The 23089-nt window shown below is 43.9% G+C and overlaps 1 protein-coding gene across 3 annotated transcripts in view; it reads left to right on the top strand.

Annotated features, from left to right (window-relative positions):
* ADAM22 (ADAM metallopeptidase domain 22) overlaps window positions 1–23089 on the top strand; it is a 138155-nt gene that overhangs the window by 5327 nt on the left and 109739 nt on the right. For all 3 annotated transcript variants that reach the window (XM_075271708.1, XM_075271707.1, XM_075271706.1), the window contains exon 2: window positions 5544–5701. In XM_075271708.1, the coding sequence (XP_075127809.1) occupies window positions 5544–5701 (158 nt within the window). The remainder of the gene's footprint in view (window positions 1–5543; window positions 5702–23089) is intronic.

The raw sequence follows: 23089 nt of genomic DNA, 5'->3' as shown, positions 1-23089 counted from the left end.
GCTGTTCCTGGGATAAACCCCCTTAATAATATGGTGATGATGGAGGCGGTTTTGTATTTGGGAGCACGATAGTATCTTATCTACATAATGGTGCACGAGCCCTTGTCCTCTTCCAGTTCACATCTCGTAGTCATATTGACCTCATATATCTGAAGAAGACACAAAAATCATGTGAGGGCCATAACATGACAAGTTTCATGGCCCCACTTGGTCACAGCCATCACCGGCAGCCAATGAGCTTATTAAATAGTATGGCTATAATTATTTTACATAATTAAGACCCAGGTCCCACGACGACGTGTGCGGTGCGATAATAGTTGTGCGCAATAACGGTAGATCACTGTCTATTATTGGCGGTAATATTATTCTAGGGGGATGGCTACGCTCGTGTCTTAGATTCCAGACTGTAGGAAATACAATATGGTCATGACCTGTAGACATGTGGCCGGCATGTTCCATAGGGGGAGACTAAGGGGCCGTTGGGAATTTTACACTGATTTGTGGGTGAATTCTGCCCGATTCTGCCTCTCGTTGTTTTCAATGGGAGGCGGAGATCGCAGCAGGACGCCGAAAAACGTAAGCATCCTGCTTGATCTGGCTGCCGATTCCATGGCTCGAGACTCCCCGTTGATGAGGCCCATGAATTTGGGTCAAATCAGCAACGTAAAACCACGACAGAATGCCAATGACCTGTATCGTCATCCCATTGCCCAAATATGAAGGCCAACTCCTCTTCATTTTCCGCCATGTGAACGGCCCTAAGGGTATGTTCATTCAGCCGTTATCCTTCCTGTAATAAAAATCAGGTTTCCCTGGTGGGCGTGTGTTTATACACAGCAGCCAATAAGAGGAGGAAGATCTGCAGGGGAAGGGCGAAAGCAGAAGCCTTAACCAATCACGGGACAGGGGCGTGTCCCAGACTATGTCATACTCCCGGCTGGCAACGTAGCTAAAGTGTGGTCACAGATCACATCTCTTCTTCATGGACCTGAGATAAAACGTAGCCCAAGAGCAAACTCTGAGGTAAATAAAAACAAGTATATATCTCCTATACTTACAGATTATTTTTGAGCTCTTTTAAAGGGAGTGTGTCACCAGACCCCAGCGTATTAACCCATCCCGCAGATAGATAGGTTAAGGTCACTTGAATTAGATGGTGTTTTCCCCTTGTGAATCGCTGCCTCTGTTGCCGAGATATCGCTGTTTTTGTCACTATGCAAATGAGCTATTTTAGCAATGGCGGCGTCCTTGTTTCTTCAAAGAGCTCATTTGCATTTTGTAAAAATGGCGATATCTCGGCAATGGAGGCTCCGATTCACAAGGGGAGAACACCGTCTGATTCAGGTGACCCTAACCTATCTATCTGCAGTTATGTTGCTATGCTTGGTGGTGGTGAAATAATTCCTTTAAGAACCGTGTGAAGGAGAGTTGCATCGGTTTACCCCTGGTGTCTTATGTCTCCTGCCTTATGTTGTGATCTCCTTAGTTGGTTGGACGTAATCTGTGTTACCCTGATAGTAAAGGGAGGAGTACTTACATATTCAATCAGCTATTGATGACCTACATATAGAATTGTTGGGGACCACAACTGCAGAGGGGAACATAGCTAGATATTAGACTATATGGATGGGGTACATATATTTGTACATTGCTTATAGGCTTCTATATACATACACTAAGTATTTCTCTTGCACTCCCCAGCTCAGAGTGACAGACATATAGAAGATACATATACACGCCTGACCTCATGGGAATGGAATAAAGTGCTCGGTATGGATGGTGCCCACCCGGGGGTTGAGGAAGCAATGGGTGCAGAGTAATGATTATTTGGACTTGCTGCTTTTGCCTTGTATGGTTACTACAGCAGTGTTATATTATATATTAATACTATTCTGTGGTGTCCATTAAATATTCATATACACCAGATGTTCGGATGGACGGCACAATGTAATCTGTATGTAATAGGTGTATATTTTCTGATGCACATGGCGGTTTTCCAGGATTAGAATATTGATGTCCTATCCTTAGGATGAGATTTGATATTGGTGGGAGTTATACCCTTGGGTACCCCTGCTAGTTAGCTGTCTGAAGGGGCCGTGGCACTCAGCCAAGCCCTGCGGCTTCTTTATTGCTTACATTGCTTTGTCTGCTGTCCCATTGACTACTAAGTAGCAGCAGGGCCATTAGTAGGTAGATAGCAGGTAGACTGACCAATGTGGACCATGAAGAGGCTGCAGTACTTGGGCAATCTGCACAGGTCCCTCAAACAGCTGATCAGTAGGGATGCCAAGAGTCCAAGCCTATTGGTCCAATATTGATGGTCTGTCCTTTAGGATCTCGAGAAATCTTTAAAGGGAATGTTCATGTTGTTTTTAAAAAATATGTGACCAATCCCCATACAGATCAACTTTTTTGGGTTGCTTCCAATGCCCCTACATTACAGTGCACAGAGCCGGAATAGATGGCTCTGTACACTAAACATCTGGGTCCCGATAATGCAGCCCTGTTGATGTTGATGCCGTAACACCGTCTGACCACTATACAGTGCATGGAGCCATAGGCTTCCAGCTCTGTGCACTGTATAGTATAAGTGTTAGAAGTAACCTCCAACAGCTGATCCGTGCGGGATCCAGAGCAATGTTTTTGTTTTGCGTGGATAACTTTTTGCTCCACTTTTTGAGTAATTCTGGAACTTGCTTTGTGCCATAAAGTTAGACCATGTGGTTGCTGTTGGGCCCTTGTTGGCCATTTCCCATTGGCTACAGTTTGGTGAGAACCTGTGCAGGACTCTACTTCCCGGAGGAACTATTGTTACCAAGTAAGGGTGTGGGGAATTGGCCCAAGGGTTATAGAAAGATCTCCTTGTCTAAAAATGAAAAAATATCTTTAATCGGCTACTAGGTCCTGGAAATTTTATAAGACAACGTTGTCACGCAGATTTGCATTTTTTTTTTTTGGCTTTGCATTTGCTGGGGTTATGTGTCAAGTTGTTAAGTGTGCGCTTGTCAGGCACATTTGACCTGCGTCTGACCACAGTACATGTGCGCTTTAGGGAAGCCTGTAGGGGCTCCGATACTAATGTGTTTCGGATTTGATGTGAATGCACTTTTCTCTTGTGTTCAACCACTGTTCTTTTAAATTGCAAAACCCTTAGGGCTCGCGGCCGTAACCTTGAATGCCTCTCCTGTTCAAATGAGCAGCGGTGCCGGCATTGGACGAAGTCCTATAGCCTGAATACATACATGTCCCATATTCAGTCGTTTCGGTCTAATGGAATTTCACGCTGGCATTGAGAAAATTAGTCGCCACGTAAGGAACCCAAATGTGATTTCCTCTAGAGCTAGGACTAGACAACTCGAGTCGTGCTATGCCAATGGAAGTTTTTGTTCAATGGTGTCAGTTTTCGTTAACTTTTGTAGACCGAATTATCACGACACAAAAATCACCGTCAACATCCAGTTTTGGTGGGTGAAGCATTGCGGACACATTGAGCCCCACTCTTTGCGTCACCCACTTTATTCTAAGTCAACATGATGTGCTAAAATTCATCAAGTAGCCCCCAAACCAGAAAAGGGTCTCTGGTGGCCATTGGACAAATAATGTAACATAGCAGCCCCTTGTCTCTTTTTCTAAAAGTCAGCCCAGGGGCAAGAGTCGGTGGTTGGTAACCTAATGGATCGAGATAGTGGATTTTTCCAAAAACTTGAAGAGGTTTTCCAACATTAGAATATTGATGACTGATCCTTAGGATAAGCCATCATGCATGATCAGATTGGTGGGAGTCCAACTATCTGTAGGCCACCAAAGACCTGCAGCCACCTTTTAAGTTTTCTAAAAAGTTTACAAAACTTTGGACATGCCATAGTAACTTCTCAGAAGCTTCAATCGGCTCGGTGATGAGGCCCCAAACGATCAATAAAATGAAGGGTAAGATGGGCTCAACCATTTGGCTTTGACTGGAATGGCTGTGGACGTAGGATATACTTTCTTAGTTTTTGATGTACTTTCTATAGATCTGTACAGCCCAAGAGAGGCCGCAGATTTTTAAATGGTTACATAGCCATTGGATGGGTTTAGTCCTATAGTTACACAGCTGATAAGGATGGACGAAGAGACAAGTCCATCCAATCCAACCTATAAACTTACCACGTTGACTCAGATCAAAAACCAAACCATGAAGTAGAGGTCAATTGCCCCATCAGAAGGAAAAAATCTTCCCATCCCAATTAGGATAAATCTGTAGGGTACAAGCACTTCAGTCGCTTTGTTTTAGCAACCAGTGGAAGTCTTAGACTCCAACTAGTTACTTACACCTTAAAGGGATTGTCCAAATTTTCAAGTCACTTATCAATATGTCAAGGAGAAACAGGCTGACCCTCTGCTGGGTTCCCCGATTATCAGCTGTATGGTGAAACCTCTGGCAGAAAGTGTTCAATTTCCCTGTAGTGCTCCCACAGGAGAAGCGAAGTATTACATGATGAGCATTGAAATCGGTGAGCTGTCCATGTCATGTATGGATATATTGGAGAAGATTTCATAAGACTGGAGTTTTATATGTCAGTCTTAAAGGGGTTGTAATGTTATGGACATGTATCCCCTATCTAAGTTTCCAACTGCTTGGGGCCCAACCACCTAGTGATCAAGAGGACTGGGGACTTAGTCACCTCCTTGACCTTGTGACCGCTACACCCTTCACTTCCATGAGGCTCTGGACGCTATCCATTGTATAACGGATAAGTGTCCGTGATGGCACAACCCCTTTAATAAAGGCCCCGACTGGTGCAGGGAATGATGGATTTATGAAGAGGCTTTGACCGGTGCATCAGAATGGAGATCTATCCCAGTTAGGATCTAGGGTAGAATTCCATTATACAGAATGGGGATTGTGGTGCATATTTGTCCCAAGAAAGTGCCTTGCACCAAATTTGTACCACAATATAAATCCTCTATGTAAGAATACTGGCCTGAAGAATTTCTATATTCCGATATCCCCCTGATTTGTCCATGTTAGTTTATTCAACAAGTCAATGGACTCAACATTTGTGGAATTGTTGAGTGTATGGACATGTTCAAGTTGGTAGGTGCCCTCTTCTCTGGCTGACTGATGGAAATCCCAAACTATGGACCCACTTCTGAAATCAGAATGTTTGGGGTATTAGTAGGTTTTCTAAAGTAGACATCATATTTGAGCCTTGGGGACCGTTCACTCGGGTGCAGAGGGGGCGGATTATGGCGCGGAATCCACGTCATAATCCCCGTGTCACTCTCAATGCCAAAAAGGTTGTGATTGGTTCCTAGACGAATGTTGCTGAAGGTATCAGTCGGTTGCATTCCTGCCATTGGCTACTTGATAGGATGTCAGAGAGGTCACTTCAGTTCCAAGTTAAGTGGCATAGGCCACTAAACATTAATAGGGCGCTCCGTAATTCGAGACGGTATAAACTTATATATGGCTTGGTGGTTTCCTTGACCTCATGGGCAGGATTGGTAAGTTCTGTTGAACGTCTTCAGGTGTAAAGTTGCTTTATTTTACATTTTTGCAGATACTTGGCTGACGGAGATGCATAGGAAGAAAGAAAATGGGTTCCTGGGCAGAGAAGACATTGTCCCCTTGCGACTGATCTTCAGTAGTGAACAGGAAAACGAGACTGCACATGGATTGCTCAATACTCGGGTCAGAATGGACAACAGTCAGGACCAGGTAATGTACTTACTGTAGCTATGGTTCCTGGCCACTAGTGTGATATAGAAGTTCTGTTACCCTGGAGATTATAATCAATTTACGGTGGCTGTACTGTATACTGCAAAAATAGCAACAAGAATGAGGTATGTAGGCTGCATTAATAAGACGTGTCCCTGTTTCCAAGCATCAGACTGCTCAAGCCTTGCAACCAATGAGGTGCGGTGGATTTGGTGCCGCTGGTCACGAGACCCGGCATGAGGTACAAAATTAACTCCTTGGTGCACGTTATTTTATGATGGGGGGGTTGTTGAGTTATATGTCTTCTACAAAGTTTAAGTACAGGAACCTTCTGGTGAATTTCAAGAAAATGGATTCCTCAGATGATCTCTAGAAGTGCCATTGTGGGTGTCCATTACATGTAATATTGAGCTGGCTAGGATAGAAAATGGCCTGGTGTGATACAACATCTCCAATGTATAGAAAGGCAACACATTTTTGCTAAGGGGTTGGATATTCGTTGGATGAATTTGGTAAAACAGTCAAAAAAGTTGGATAAAGACGCAGGTCCACCAAGTCCATCCGATAACCCTACTAAGAGGAAGGTAAAAAAAACCCAAAAAACCATAAAGTAGACGCCAATTGCCCCATTAGGGGAAAAAAAATTCCTTCTCCATTCCAAATATGGGATAAGTCCATGGATTGAATTCTCGCCCCAAAATGTTAGTTCCCAAAATTTAGGATGTTTTTGCTTTTTTAAGTCATTCACCTCCTCTGTATAAGATATCAACCATCACCACGTCTTGTGGCAGGGAGCTCCACAGTCTTACTGTAAAGAAGCCTCGCCTGTGACTATGGCAAAACCTTTATTCCTCCGGATGTAGTGGCTGCTGCTCGTCATGGTCACAAGTCCTGGTGTAAAGAAGTCATTGGAAAGATCTCTGTACTGTCCATTTATATATCTCTATATTGGCCATTTGTTCGAGGCCCAGAGATGGGTGGTTTAGAGGAGTGCCCCAAATTTGATAACTGGTCTATGTCCTCTCTCCTTGGTCGTCTCCACCTCACACATTCTAGTTCAACTCTATCCTTCCTATGTGCAGGAACCCAAAATTATATACAGTACAGACCAAACGTTTGGACACACCTTCTCATTCAAAGAGTTTTCTGTATTTTCATGACTATGACATTTGTAGATTCACACTGAAGGCATCAAAACTATGAAGTAACACATGTGGAATTACAGGTATATACTTACCAAAAAAGTGTGACACAGCTGACAATCTGTCTTATATTCTCAGTTCTTCAAAGTAGCCACCTTTTGCTTTGATTCCTGCTTTGCACACTCTTGGCATTCTCTTGATGAGCTTCAAGAGGTAGTCACCAGAAATGGTCTTCCAACAGTCTTGAAGGAGTTCCCAGAGATGCTTAGCATTTGTTGGCGCTTTTGCCTTCACTCTGCGGTCCAGCTCACCCAAAACCATCTCGATTGGGTTCAGATCTGGTGACTGTGGAGGCCAGGTCATCTGGTGTAGCCCCCTATCACTCTCCTTCTTGGTCAAATAGCCCTTGCACAGCCTGGAGGTGTTTGGGGTCATTGTCCTGTTGAAAAATAAATGATGGTCCAACTAAACACAAACCGGATGGAATATCATGTTTCTGCAAGATGCTGTGGTAGCCATGCTGGTTCAGTATGCCTTCAGTTTTAAATAAATCCCCAACAGTGTCACCAGCAAAGCACCCCCACACCATCACACCTCCTGCTCCATGCTTCATGGTGGGAACCAGGCATGTAGAGTCCATCCGTTCACCTTTTCTGCGTCGCACAAAGACACGGTGGTTGGAACCAAAGATCTCAAATTTGGACTCATCAGACCAAAGCACAGATTTCCACTGGTCTAATGTCCATTCCTTGTGGTCTCTCTTCTGCTTGTTGCCTGTCCTTAGCAGTGGTTTTCTAGCAGCTATTTTACCATGAAGGCCTGCTGCACAAAGTCTCCTCTTACCAGTTGTTGTAGAGACGTGTCTGCTGCTAGAACTCTGTGTGACATTGACCTGGTCTCTAATCTGAGCTGCTGGTAACCTGTGATTTCTGAGGCTGGTGACTCGGATGAACTTCTCCTCTGCAGCAGAGGTGACTCTTGGTCTTCCTTTCCTGGGGCGGTCCTCATGTGAGACAGTTTCTTTGTAGCACTTGATGGTTTTTGCAACTGCACTTGAGGACACTTTCAAAGTTTTCCTAATTTTTCGGACTGACTGACCTCATTTCTTAAAGTAATGATGGCCGCTCGTTTCTCTTCACTTAACTGTTTTTTTCTTGCCATAATACAAATTCTAACAGTCTATTCAGTTGGACTATCAGCTGTGTATCCACCTGACTTCTGCACAACACAACTGATGGTCCCAACCCCATTTATAAGGCAAGAAATCCCACTTATTAAACCTGACAGGGCACACCTGTGAAGTGAAAACCATTTCCGGTGACTACCTCATGAAGCTCATCAAGAGAATGCCAAGAGTGTGCAAAGCAGGAATCAAAGCAAAAGGAACCGAGAATATAAGACAGATTTTCAGTTGTTTCACACTTTTTTGTTAAGTATATAATTCCACATGTGATAATTCATAGTTTTGATGAATTCAGTGTGAATCTACAATTGTCATAGTCATGAAAATACAGAAAACTCTTTGAATGAGAAGGTGCGTCCAAACTTTTGGTCTGTACTGTACAGTATTCCATATTCCACAATATTCCAGGCTTAACCATGTCCTTGTCTTGAGCGTCTGTTTCTCTCTTAATGTTTAAGGTTACATCTTAGGTTGGTTAGGAACTGGGAAGCGGGTCAAAATTTTTCTACAACCAAGTCGTTGAGTGGTGAGGAGCTCAGAGTTGACAAAGTGGTTCATCTAACTCATGACAAGGTCATAAAGGGGTTGTTCAGGGTTTAGGATTGTATGGCCTATCCTTAGAATAGGCCACAAATATCTAAACAGGGTCCCACCGCCGGCCCCCATACGGATCAGCTGTATGGGTCCAAAACTGTGAACAGGGCCAGAAGTAGATGACTCCCTTTACAGTGGCCAATCTGTAGATCAGCTATCCTCCGCAGCAGAGGTGACTCTTGGTCTTCCTTTCCTGGGGCGGTCCTCATGTCAGCCAGTTTATTTGTAGCGCTTGATGGTTTTTGCAACTGCACTTGGGGACCCTGTCAAAGTTTTCCCAATTTTTCGGACTGACTGACCTTCATTTCTTAAAGTAATGATGGCCGCTCATTTTTCTTTACTTCGCTGCTTTTTTCTTGCCATAATACAAATTCTAACAGTCTATTCAGTAGGACTATCAGCTGTGTATCCACCTGACTTCTGCACAACACAACTGATGGTCCCAACCCCATTTATAAGGCAAGAAATCCCACTAATTAAACCTGACAGGGCACACCTGTGAAGTGAAAACCATTTCCGGTGACTACCTCTTGAAGCTCATCAAGAGAATGCCAAGAGTGTGCAAAGCACACTGCTTCCTCCCCCCCCCCATTGACATGATATTAATAGTCTATCCTAAGGACAGGCTGTAAAATCCTAAATCCTCAACATCCCCTTTAATTTGCACCCTTTTATTTTACATCTATCTGCCGTGTCAGTGAAGTTTCTTGTGCTGTGAATCCATTGAATCTCTTAGTCTTACATAAATTTCGCTACTTAATGATGTCTAATGCGGCTAATAAGATTAAGATTCTCAGCGTGCGGACTGATTTAGGGTTTAAGATCTCGATGAAAGATATTTCTGCATTTTCCTTTTTTGATATGCGGAAGACTCTAAAACAGTCAAAGAAAGCGAGATAAATAAGTAATACTCTGTCATCCATGAATATTTAATGGTGGTCTGCGGCTTTAGACAGAAATTTCTTTTTTCAAAAATTACATCTTCTTGGAATAAAGGTCTGCGTTTGTGTATTTGATGTTTGGTAAAAAAAAATAATCTTTATACGAACGTCATCGGACGCTTTGCAGTCTATGAGGCATCTTAAAGGGAACCCGGCACTAGAACACGCTTCTTAAAGGGATTCCTTTAAGAAATTTTTTTTTAAAATTACGGTCATCTATATTTTATTGTCTGACTTTTTGTTAAGCTTCTAGGTCAGTGGGAACAATATAGGTTATTCTAAGTCCATTGGGATGATGATTTTAGGCACCGGAGAACACATAAATATGGCCGCATTACTGAATATTTTTACCTGACCGTTCAACTTATTTTGCATAAATGAACACTATAAATTGATAACATTTCAGTAGGATCGTATATGACGTTATAGAGAAGTACTGGTCCGTGCTGACGTGAATAAAGTATTTGGGGTGAAATAGAAGTTTAGCTGCATTAGCCTTTGTTCTGTGCCTATGTCTCTCTTCTCTCGCACGGCTCCTGCTCACTTTATCCCACTTCTCTCTCCATAGACTTTTATGTCAACTGGTATTTCTGTGAGCTGAAGTCTGTCTTGCTAAAGCAAGACGCATTCTGCAGATATTTTGCAGTGAATGTCAGTTTAGAAGGGTAGGGATCAAGAAAAGAGCCAAATAAGTGGAGAAAGGTATTTTTTTTGTAATTAACTATCTTACACGTTTTCTTAAAGGGGCTCTATCAGCAAAATTATGCTGATAGAGCCCCACATATGCATGAATAGCCGTTGAAGAGGCCATTCAGGCATTGCTAATGTTATATTAAACTACTCCCCCTGTTTTAAAATAATACCCTAAAAAAGAATATGATAATCATACCTTATCGTGCACCCTGGGCAGGCATGCACGGTCCAACGTCATCTTTAGCCACGCCTACATCTTCTTGCAGCGATGTCCTAGGGTCCCGACTTCCTTGTCTTCTTTTTCCGGCGTCAGACTAGAATTTTTTTTTTTAGCTTGACTTGAGTATAAGCCGAGGGGGGCTTTTTCAGCACAAAAACTGTGCTTATACTGGAGTATATACGGTATATGTAGGAAAAGTTTGTTTGCAGACATTGATTTTTGATACTTAGCTTTTATACTTATTGATTCTACATAATTTGTGTACAATGTACATTTTTACAAGGCCATTCTGAAGTGCCTTGTAAGTCCCTGTATATAAAGAAAAAATCTGTTGGATTAACCCTTGAAAGCTGCAGCTTCTTTTTCTTTGTTTACATTGCTGCATTTTCCATCAGTGCAGTAGTTTGACGGCTTCATTTTTTACAGGATGAGACGAATTTTTCAATGGCTTCATTCTGAGCTTGATTTTATTCACTTTCCTATTTTAAATATTGCACTTTGATGGCATGAAGAACATTGTCTTTATTAGTCAGGGCCGTACATTTATAGAGATGCCTAATTTTATGGCTTTTTTTTTTCAGATTTTGGCAGTTTTGTACAATAAAACCACCGGGGCAGATTTGTTTGCAGTTTTGTACAAAAAAAATACAATATTTTATTTATTTATTATGCTTACTTATATAGCGCCATCATATTCCACAGCGCTTTACAGATATTGTCAGTCACTGTCCCATATAGGGCTCACAATCTAAATTCCCTATCAGTATGTCTTTGGTGTGTGGGAGGAAGCCAGAGTACCCGGAGGAAACCCACGCAAACATGGGGAGAACATACAAACTCCTTACAGATGTTGTCCTTGGCAGGATTCGAACCCAGGACTCCAGTGCTGCAAGGCTGCAGTGCTAACCACTGAGCCACCGTGCTGCCCCTATTTTTTTTAGAAACTTTGTGATAAAATCAGACAGGGGGCCGGTCCATCAAGAATAAATGATCTGGTAAATGTACACGCGCTATGGGCAGGCATACATTTTTCCCCCAGGTGCACAGCCTGGGCACTTATGAGGAGGTGTGCGCCTTGACATATAGGAGGCAAACCCTATACTATTGTAGCTTCAGGCCTATGAAGACTGGCTTGAGTAACATCAGCCTTCATTGTGAACAAGATCATTTGTTTATGCATCACCGTCTTCTATGACTAATAATTTACTTTTTTCCATCGAAGGAGATAGTTGAGTGCTTGTTTTTTTTGTAGGATGGGCTGTACTTTTCCATGAATACCATTCTATTGGATAAATAATGTATTATTTTGATAGTAGTATTTGTTACAGACACTATGTAATTATTATTATTTTTTTTCATTTTTATATAATTTTGCATTTTTAATAGGAAAAATATATTTCGGGGGATTATAATATTTTTAATAACTTTTTTTTAAGTTCCAGTAGGGGACTAGACCGTGCAATCTTTTTTTTTTTTTAAATGTAGATTGTAAGCCCACAATGTACATTTTTCCCTATCAGTATGTCTTTGGAATATGGGATGGAAATCCATGCAAACACGGGGAGAACATAGAAACTCCTTGCAGATGGTTTTTTGTCCTTGGTGGGATTTGAACACCAGGACTCCAGTGCTGCAAGGCTGCAGTGCTAACCACTGAGCCACCGTGTGGCCCCTTAGACTGTGCAATCTTATGATCGCTGATACGATAAATTGAAACACTAATTTACAGCACTGTATGGCATGTCTGTGTGGACCTAATAGGATCCCAGACCTGGGTGTCACCGGTATGTTACAGGGGACACCCACTGCTAATGGCGACTGCTCCGGCAGCATTAACAAGCCATACATTTACAGTTTGGCGCTTTAAGTGGTTCCCTATACCATGCCTCAAAATATCCTCCACCCAGCCCCCATGATGCACTGCTCCCACTTAGTGAGTACCACACATGTATGATGACTCCTACAGGAGGATGACATGAGTGTGCCGCCTGCGTCACAGTTCCTTTCTACCCTGTAGCATCACTATTATATTCAATGCAATGTGCGTGAAAGATTGCATATAGCGACAGGAGAGAACACATATGAAGTATAATGTGTACAATCAGAGTTCTTACGTATAGTTTACAGACTAGCAGTGCACTGAAGGATCACAGGCAAGATACCAGGCCCGTGATAAGATGCTGCATTAGATGTATCTCATACACGAAACTTCAGACCAAAATGCTGGAATGTTGGGAATTTTCTTACTATCCGATAAATGACACTGCATTGACATGTTTGAGGTCAGACGTGTCCTGTTGACATTGCTTCATAGGAAAGAGGAAGGGAACATAAATCCCAAAGTCCTGATCGTGCACTTTGCAGAGTCACAACTATTCCGAGCAATAAAAGGCTACGAGATGGTTTCACATGGAAAAGAAAGTGGTCAGATGCCTGGTTGGGCTCCATCTGGCAGACAGGGCCACGGCCTTCTATATAATACAAGGATAACAAGTGTCACTGATAGTGGCGTAACTAGGAATGGCGGGGCCCCGTGGCGAACTTTTGACATGCCCCCCCCCCCCGACCAACACCGAAGACCTCAATCGACCCCCTCCTACGCATTCCTGTGCGCTCTATTATGCCCCATAGTGGCCCCTTCACACAGTGTTATGCCCCATAGTGGCCCCTTCACACAGTATTATGCCCCTCAGTGGCCCCTGCACACAGTATTATCCCCCATAGTGGCCCCTTCACACAGTATTATGCCCCATAGTGGCCCCTGCACACAGTATTATACCCCATAGTGGCCCCTGCACATAGTATTATGCCCCATAGTGGCCCCTGCACACAGTATTATACCCCATAGTGGCCCCTGCACACAGTATTATGCCCCATAGTGGCCCCTGCACACAGTATTATCCCCCATAGTGGCCCCTGCACACAGTATTATCCCCCATAGTGGCCCCTGCACACAGTATTATACCCCATAGTGGCCCCTGCACACAGTATTATCCCCCATAGTGGCCCCTGCACACAGTATTATCCCCCATAGTGGCCCCTGCACACAGTATTATGTCCCACTGTGGACACCCATAAACAATTATTATACTCTGGGGTCTTTTCAGACCCCAGAGTATAATAATCGGAGACCCGGGGGAATAAAAACATAAAAAACTACTGTTTCTTACCTGTCCCCCGGCTCCCACGTTGTCGGCCTCCGCTGCCATCCTTCTTCAATGACTTCGGATGTCACATGACCCGGGACGCAGGCCGGGTTCATGTGACGTCAGACAAGTAGGAAGGAGGCCTGGCCGGGATCGTGGAGAGGTAAGTAACAGTGTTTTTTATGTTTCTTACCTCTCCCGGTCCACCAATCATTATACTCGGGGGTCTGAAAAGACCCCCGAGTATAATGATAGCAGCGGTAGCGGCTGTCACCGGGCCCCTAATGTCCCGGGCCCTGTGGCAGCTGCCTCTGCTGCTATGGCGGTAGTTACGCCACTGGTCACTGACATTGGATAGAGCAGCTCTCAGTTTTGACTCCTAGAGGGGGAACCCTAGTGGGAAACTCTATTGATAATGTTCCTATGCAAAAATTGGGCTGAAGATTGTAGAGGAGATAAAGAATACATTTTGTATGCCATGAGATAAGCGGGTGTCAGGGATTTCGGCTATTTAGTCCTTATTAAGGACTCATTCGTGCTCAACCACTGTATGCATGTATGTGGATGGGAGGGTCGGAGAGCTAGCTGGGGGTCTGACAGCTCTATATGGTGTGTGGTCTGGTGTAGGCTACAGACACTATTAGAAAGGGCAATTTAACAGCCAATTGTTGGGAACAATTGCTCTTAAAAGTGCTGATTCCAGACAATTGGTCGTCTAATAATGTTATCAATCACCCGATCGGCCGATCAGTTGATTTTTGTCGGACAGAAAAAAAATCATTGTTCATCAGCAGCAGATCACCCTATCTAAGAAAGCAGGGATACAGCAGTGTTGGTGTGAAGTAGCATCATTGTAGGTATGGAGAACATGAAAACAGCAGAGCTGAGTGTGGGGAAGAACATGGAGGTAAAAGATCTTTGTGTGTGGAGGCAATGTGAAGGTAGCAGGGCTGCGTGGTGGGAGAACATGGAGGTAATAGAGCTGTGTGTGTAGAAGAAGCAGAACCGAGGCAGTACACATCTGAAAACAAGAATAGACGCAGAATATAGCCAACTTTTACTTTTCGCATGAGGCTACGTACGTTAGTGAAGATCTCACCCAGAAGCGGGTCCCGCTTTCAGAACTTTTATGAACCACTTACTTATACACAGTCCAGTCACATTAATGTGACCACCTGTCAAAATTCAGAATAACCCCCTTTGGCAGAGCGGACCGCTGTGAGACGTGCAGGAAGAGAGGGGATGTTGTGATGATATCACTGAGATGTTGAGCCATGCCGACTCCAGCGCCATGGCCAGCTGCGCTAGGTTACACGGTTGAGCATCCATGGCGCGAACCACCCGATCAAGGTGGTCCCAAAGATTCTCAATTGGGTTCAAGTCCAGGGAATTTGCTGGCCAAGGAAGTACGGTAAACTCATCCTGGTGCTCCTCCAACCACGCACGTACACTGCGAGCTTTATGACACGTTGTATTGTCCCCTTTAGAAGTGCCCTGTGTTCAGCTGTAACTACCCCCTCTATGATGTCTGTAGGATCATAGCTTACCTGGGACCACCCCTTTAATATTGGGGGCTCTCACTCTCCTCATTATGTGGATATACAATTAAAAAATCTGACAAATATTGCAATTGACGTTATTATAAATAAAACCCGCCTCGCCAGCACATTCCAACTTACATTTTGCTGATCATCAAAACTGATCAATTTGAGGACAAGTAGAGGACGCGGCTATTTACCGGAGGTGCAGAACCCAGCACTATTCACTTATGGGTGCGCAGCGTGATGGACAGTTTTTGCGGTGTCAGCAATGTGCGGTAATTTTCTTTGACTTGGACGTTTCTTCTTTGCAAGACCGATCATTTTATTGACTGTAAGTTTACTTGCCGTTACCATTGGTTATCGTATTACTTAGGAGAGCTCTTATTAATATTTCAGACCTGCGTCTTTCAGATTTATGGTAAAATACGTCCACTGATTTCCGGCAAGTGCGGTATTTTACCCGCTCTGTAATTTACGTATTAATTGACTGCCAGATATCTGTAACTAATGGATTGTTGTGGGGTAACCCATCCCTGCAAACCCCTTTCAGGCCCCCCCCCCCCTTAATTTTTTTGGACAAGATCCTTAGGGTTGTTCCATCTCCTTTGTTTTTGACTTGGATTACATGGTGATATATGTTTGCCCATGTTCTCTGGTCATTTGGTCCCTCCATTGTATGTTTGGTTGTACTCATGTCACATTGCTGGGGAGAGAAATTTGAGGACTGGTAGTGGGTTCTATGTTAGCCCCCTCTTACCCCTGATGGGTCCATTGTATCCCAAAGGGCTATCTAAGGTATATGCAGTATTGAACGCACATGAGCCTATAGCTGGGGTAGACAAACTTCGGCACTCCAGTGGAGCGGCGAAGGTTGCCAACCCCATTCCTATACAATGTCAGACTGTGCGTAGAATTTTTGGTATCCTGATGTATGTGGTTAATATGAAGGACTTACATATTCCGTAGCTGTGTACATCATTCATAGGCCACCATTGTCGAAAGCTGAATCGGTCTCCTTCTGTGTGTTTGGGAAAATGTCTTCTCATCGGTATTCACGAGCGGGTCCGTACCTGTCCACCTTACTAAGAATGAATAATTCAGCAGCCTCCATATATAAAGCTAGGCAAACTTTTTATATACATTGCATTAAATAGCCTGTATTGTACTCCAGAGCTGCATTCATAATTCTGCTTCATGTTATCGGAAACAGTCAACAATCTGGTAGACTCTTGACTAATAGCTTAGTGGATCTCTTATGTTACTGTGCAGTGTATGGTGTAAAGATGACAGACTAGAACCAGTAGTGTGAATTCTATGCAAGGAACGCTGGGAGATTCCAGCTCTGAAGTCTGCAGAATTGTAAATGCAGATCTTTACTATGGTACAGGTTGAAATATGCGGGGAGAAATGTCCTGCAAGCAGCGATTTTCTCTCTGGAATTCATTCAGAAACAGATTGGAAACCACACGGAACCCATTAGAGTATATGGGGTTCGCCAGTTTCTTAAGATAACCACTTTTTTATACGGATAGGTTTCCGCTGGGGGATCCCCAAATGGACTCCCTGAACGGAAACTGGAATGCAGTTGGGAACCATCAGTAAAAGATAAGGCTACATAACCGGACACTTCCTTTCATCCTGATGTCAGACACAACCACTGCTCTACTCTCTAACCATGGCTGGCACCTTTGTGTTAATAGGAACTGGTCTTAACCTGGCCTGGTGGCCTCCGATGCCTTGCCTAATGATTGATATCCATACCCATTCTTGGCTCTGGTTGCCATTCCATTAATCCTCATCTTGGCTTTTCATTGACACTGATCTTGACCTCGGTCTTGTTCTTGGATATGGCTTTTGCCCTTGGAGTCTACTGTTCTGTTCCTGCCTATGCTATGGCCCATTGCATCCTGACCTGTTGATGGCCCTTCATGACTACGTCATTGCTCCACTGGTGCTACTGCTTCCTATTGGTGATCATTCTGGGGACTGCAACCTAGAAATCTGACCAAGAGAGTCCATACGTCCTTGCACAGATTAAGGGAAAAGAAGAAGAGGATTCCAAAGGAACCCATATTTTGAGAAACATATCAAGTTACTGAGTCACCTTGGCCTTATAGACGTGCATAGTCCTTCCTCTTCCCTCTCCTTTCCTAGTGCTTTCTTCTCCTGAATCCAGAGCCTGATGTATTCTAGCCTGGGGCCACGAAACTCTCTCCACATGGAGTTACATGGCAATAACCGGAGATCCACTAAGAGATATTTGCTACGTCTACGCTCAATCCATGGACACAAGGAGAGTCTGGTTGAGCGGCATTACACATCACCCCGCTCTTCATAGGTGTCAGAAGTTTGTCAGGTTTTCATGTAGCAGAATATTGAATGCGTGTTCATGGGAGAAGACAAGGAGAGAGAGGTGGTTACGTTGCCGTAAGCTCCTTGGATTGAGTTATAGAAGTTATTGCATTATTCATATCTACAGGAAGGTGGATCAAGGACAAAGAGTGGAAAGTATAATACTCAATAAAGATGGCAATATCAAAATAACACACAAAGCAATAAAGCTGATATGATGGGGGAGGGGGGAAGAGGGTACGGACTGTCTACAGTATAAGTATAACAGTATATTATAGGGGTATACAGGGAAACCTCTTGGAAATGACCCCAACGTTACACCTTGGGGGTGGTCTTCTTGAAAAAGATGACTTAAATGGATACTCTGCCCAGTGTATAGTATAGGTGTCAGAAGTGGACCCAAATATCCGCCCCCGATCAGATATTGTTATAGTTAAGGGTAGGCCATAAATCAAAATTCCTGGCCAATCCCTTTAACAGAGACATGTCAGAAGATATAGCAGGTGAAGTTGGTATTATTTTGTGGTGGTTCTATAGTGTTATCGATATATTGCATATTATTTGGACACTCTATGTCGGTATTCTTTTGTTGTTATATGGCGGTCTTATGATATTGCATCTAATGCTCCTGGTGGCCTTGCAAGAGTCAATGGCTACATCCACTGGATATGTCAATCATACAGGTCCCACCTCTGGGACCTGAACCTACAAAACTCTAAAATTTTTAGGTAGGTGGAAAAAATAAAATTCGCAAACCACAGATATAGCCCTGATCTCATCATCCAGTCTGTCTGGGATGACATGAAGAGACAGACGGATTGGAGCAAGCCTACATCCATGTACTTAGTTCTCCAAGATGGCGGCGGGAACAACCTCCCTGCCCAGTTCTGCCAAAAACTGTCTGCAAGTGCTGAGAAGAACTGATGGAAGGCAAAGGGCAAAAGGTCACGCCGAATATTGATGGGACTTACATTTCTCTTTTCTTCATTACTGACACATCCTATGGACATACTGGAGCCATTGACTCTTGCAAGGCCACCAGGAACAAAAGATGCATCAATTGGATATTGAACTATGGGAATACCCCTGGTACCATTTTGCACTTTTCGCGCAGTTTTTCAGATGTTTTTCTTATTATTTCCCTTTATATCTCGTAGTATTATTAGACTGAGCTTTCTAAATGACTTTTATCAAAAACTGATTTAATTAGATCCTCGGTGCCAAGAATGGGAAAGTGAAAAAGAGAAAACAGGAGGCGTCAGTAGACGGGTCCTCTCTGGTCTTTTGTCATATAGGAATTACTTGGTGGCATCTGCTGTATGTTGTTATCATGAATGTTCTTCCCTCATCTACGTCCATATAAGTATCCAGTATCACCTGAACTATACGACTAAGGACCGTGCAGGATTCCCATGGCATATCTACACCTGTGGGACATATATAAGGTGGACCTTTCAACCCTCCGCAAACTCCAACTCTTTACATCCCTCAATAGGTGTCTCTCCACTGATTCCAGCACCGTTTGAATTTTTTCTCTAGCCCCCACCATTCCAGAGCAATTGGTGCTGATAATTTCAGCAACCAATATGCTAATTTAGCTCTCTACTGTCAGGTGGGTGGTCTCTATCGTTCTGCTCCACCAAAGGACTTCCCACTTGACAGTATAGAGTATAATTGTGCTGAAACTAACAGAAGTGATTGCTCAGGAATGGTGGGGGATAGAGAAAACATTCCAACTGTGCTGGAATCAGTGGATTAATGCCAATTGAAGCATGCAATAAGTTGGACTTGGTGGAGGTCGTGAAAGGTTCTGGCTTAAGTATAGCCCGGACAGTCCCTACTCACTATAGGCCTGTTACCATTATGTGCATTCTGAGTATTGTAATAATATAGTGTATGGTATTATACGGTTTGCTGTTACTAATGTGATGTTGACTCTGTATATTTTTTGTTACTGTCACTTTAACTAGTATTAGTCGTCATCACACGCTTGGCCTTGGACTTTCTGGATAAATGGTGGTGCAATGACTTCCTAACAGGTGATTCTCTGTTGCATCTATTGGCGGTATCGGTGGTGCACAAGCTAAATCTTACACAGATTGATGCTTTACTGTCAAACCAGGGGCTGACAATAAAGACTATTCAGGATTTCGGTGCGATCACTTTGGTTATCGAACAGTACAAAGTGACCGTAGCCTAACCGGAACTTTTCCCAAAATCCAGCGGAGTGAGTAATAGTGATTGCCTGGAGTAAAAGGGTACGCATGAGCCTGGCGCATGCACAAACAAGGATGCTACTATATTTCTGAGGGCCTGTAACTCCAACACTATACGAAAAGGCCACTACTTACCGTTACTGGAAGCGACAACTAGCTCAAGTAACGTGCGCAGTGAAATCGCAACCTGCGAGTTTCGGTGTGCCTTTTTGGCTGCTACTTTTGGAAATACTTGCAGCTGTCTCTGCCGTAAAACACAAATATTAGGTATCCCTGCCTCCGAAAAGCCCAAACTACAGATTTCTAAAAATATTTTTCCCGTCTAGTGAACACTGTTGTGTGAAAAAATAAATAAATTGAAAGTTATTTTTTCACAGTCCCGAATCACTTCAATAAAAACGGATCAGACATTCCCCAAAATAGTATACCGTATATACTCGAGTATAAGCCGAGTTTTTCGGCACAGTTTTTGTGCTGAAAAAGCCCCCCTCGGCTTATACTCGAGTCAAGCAAAAAAAATAAAATACTGAATATAGGGGATCTGCAGTGCTCCTGTTCCATCAGGAAGGGGTTAATAGGAGCACTGCAGATCCCCTATATTCAGCCAGACTAAATTCCAAGTGGGGGGAAAATATCCCAGTCCTCAGGCTCAGGGAAGGGGCAGACAGACAACCAAAACACCCCCTCCCCTTCCCCAGCATCTACTGCACCCAAAAACTCCGGCCATTTTAATTTTTGAAATTTTCCAGTAGCTGCTGCATTTCCCCCCCTCGGCTTATACTCCAGTCAATAAGTTTTCCCAGTAAAATTAGGGGCCTCGGCTTATATCTGGGTCGGCTTATACTCGAGTATATACGGTAAATAAAAACTACATCTGGCCACGCAAAAACAGGTGCCTTATGCTAGGTCAGAGGACCAGAACAATGGATAGGCGGAACGCTATAACAGCGGTCATGTACAGACTCCAACGGACTTTAATATCCGATGACTTTGGACACACACTGGGCAAATGGAGTTACCAATGCAGATGTAAATGTAGCTGTATGTGGCCTCAAATATGGAAATACTAGCTGCTACCCGCGACTTCATCTGCGGTGATTGTAGAAGTGTGTAAATCGAGTCGCGGGTGAAATTTTACAATCGGGTTTACACGGCGTAAACGCGCACTGTAAATAGCGCGGCGCAAACGCTCCCGTAACGGACCCTTACACGTGTATTTGTAGACGTGTATTTTCAGCAAATACATGGGCGTTTAGTGGGTGTGAAGGAGAGCAGGGGTTGCGCTAAATAATGCAATGCATTGCAATAGTAATGTATTGCAATGCATTGCCTAATAGTGTGAGTGTATGCAGGCATATTGTTTAATTTAGTTAGTAGAGTGGGGATTTCGGAGGCGGGGATAGGTAATGTGTGTGTTTCACAGTATTGTTTTTTTATTTTAATGCTAATGAGGTTTGCAGGCTGCATCCAGCAGCTTGCAAAACAATACCGTTGTAGACCAGCAGGGGGTGTCCTGAACAATGCAATGCATTGCAATCGTAATGTATTGCTATGTATTGCATAATCGTGCCAGTGCTATTGCAGGCTACGTAGCATAGCCTGCAGCAGCCTGGACACACTGAGCTGTGAGGGAGGCGTGGGAGAGCTAGCGAATAGGAACCTTCACGGCGGCAGCCTAGCCCAGTGTAGGCGGCAGAGATGAGCAGGAGGATGCCTCCACGCAGCGAGGGACAGACGGGAGCCGCGGGACAGGTAAAAGAAGGCGGCGGAGGACGCAAAGTTGGCAGGAACTGGAGACATGACGGGGGTAGTGCAGTGTATGCGCGATTGTGCAAGGGAAGGGCTATGGCGTACGTGAACTTACCAGTGTCAAGCTGGTGGATGGATCGTGCAGAGGAAACAGCAGGGAGGTGATAGCAGCGTCGGGTACTGTTGCGGGCTGGAGGCAGGATTTCGTGTGCTGCGGCCTAAGGTGGAGGCGCAAAATGGTGGTGTGCTAGTAACACGTTGTTTATGTGTGCAAAGTGCGCGTGCTCCTGTGAAGCTAGTGGAGTAGTGTGGTGGGCGGTGCCGCGTATCCTCCCAGCGGTGGGGGTCGGCAAACATGGCTGGTCCTGAGAGTGACAGAGGTAGGCTCCTGCAGGATGGTGAAGGTGAGGGTGAAAGTGGGAAAGTATATGTGACTGTGAGTGTGTGGGGTTAGGGGCTAGGCTGTAGGGGGTAATGTGAAGTTTAGGGGCTTGCTATGGTCCAAAGTGTGTGAGATTTCAGAGATGGTGATGTCAGTTTGTTTTTTGTGGGGTTTGTGTGGAAAACGTTTGTGAGTTATTGTGTTCAAAAGTAGCCTATTGCGCAATCCAGTGTAGTAACTATGTGTGTGGAAAATTTCAGCCAAATCAGTGGAGCGGGTTTTGCGTGATTGACCACCAAACATCCGAACATCCAAAGTCACAAACCCATAAACTCACAAACATTTCACATTTATAAAATTAATAGGATATGAATATGGCAACTTGAAGAATTTTTTTTTTTTTTTACACTTTTTGATTATTTTTTTTTTTAACAAAAACCACAGAAATTTGTTACCACCGTAACTGTAACCACCGGCAAAATACAGGCGACGTCATCTTGGCTGCATAATAAGCACCGTAAAAACAAAATGCATAAGAAAGTGGCGCAAACGTTTTTCCAGCTTTCCAATACATAATACGGAATATTAAGCAGCACCATTATCACCTGTAAAAATTAAACCCTCTGAGAAAGCATAATACATTTTTTTTATTGTTTTTGGAAGGTGGGTATTAAACATAAAATCGTGAAATAGCTGTGGCGGGAAGGGGTTAAGGGCTCTATATACGTATTAGGCTAGGTCATCACAGGTTAGAAGGGCTCTAACATCCCATTAGATGAAATATATAAGGGTAAGTTCACACAGCGATTTTTGGTACGCAACCTGAGGCGCTGGTGCCTGTTCCGGTATCCAGTCGCGCACTCTGCTCCGGATTAGGCCCAATGAATGGGCCTAGTCCGGAGGAGGGAGTGTCTTCAGGCCGAATCGCGAGGCAACTCGGCCTGAAGAATGAACATCTGAGCGGCTCCCGTTGATTTCAATGGGAGCCGTCTTTTTCGTCAGGATTTCGAGGCAGATACAGCCTCAAAATCCTGACCAAAAAACTCTGTGTGAACTTACCCTAAAGCGACTGCAGTATTTGGGTTATGGCAGGTTCACAGTAGTGTTGCCTCTATGTTGTTCTGCTCTGTAGGGGGATCTGAACTATGGAAAGGCGGTCCGCTAAATAGCAGTAACACACAGAGTCCGACAGACCCCATTGACTATAATGGGGTCTGTCAGGAAACTGG

This window comes from Leptodactylus fuscus, chromosome 4, assembly GCF_031893055.1.
Source record: "Leptodactylus fuscus isolate aLepFus1 chromosome 4, aLepFus1.hap2, whole genome shotgun sequence".
NCBI classification, from domain to species: Eukaryota; Metazoa; Chordata; class Amphibia; order Anura; family Leptodactylidae; genus Leptodactylus; species Leptodactylus fuscus.
Note: the sequence above shows the minus strand (reverse complement) of the source record. Positions and strands in the feature narration are given on the sequence as shown.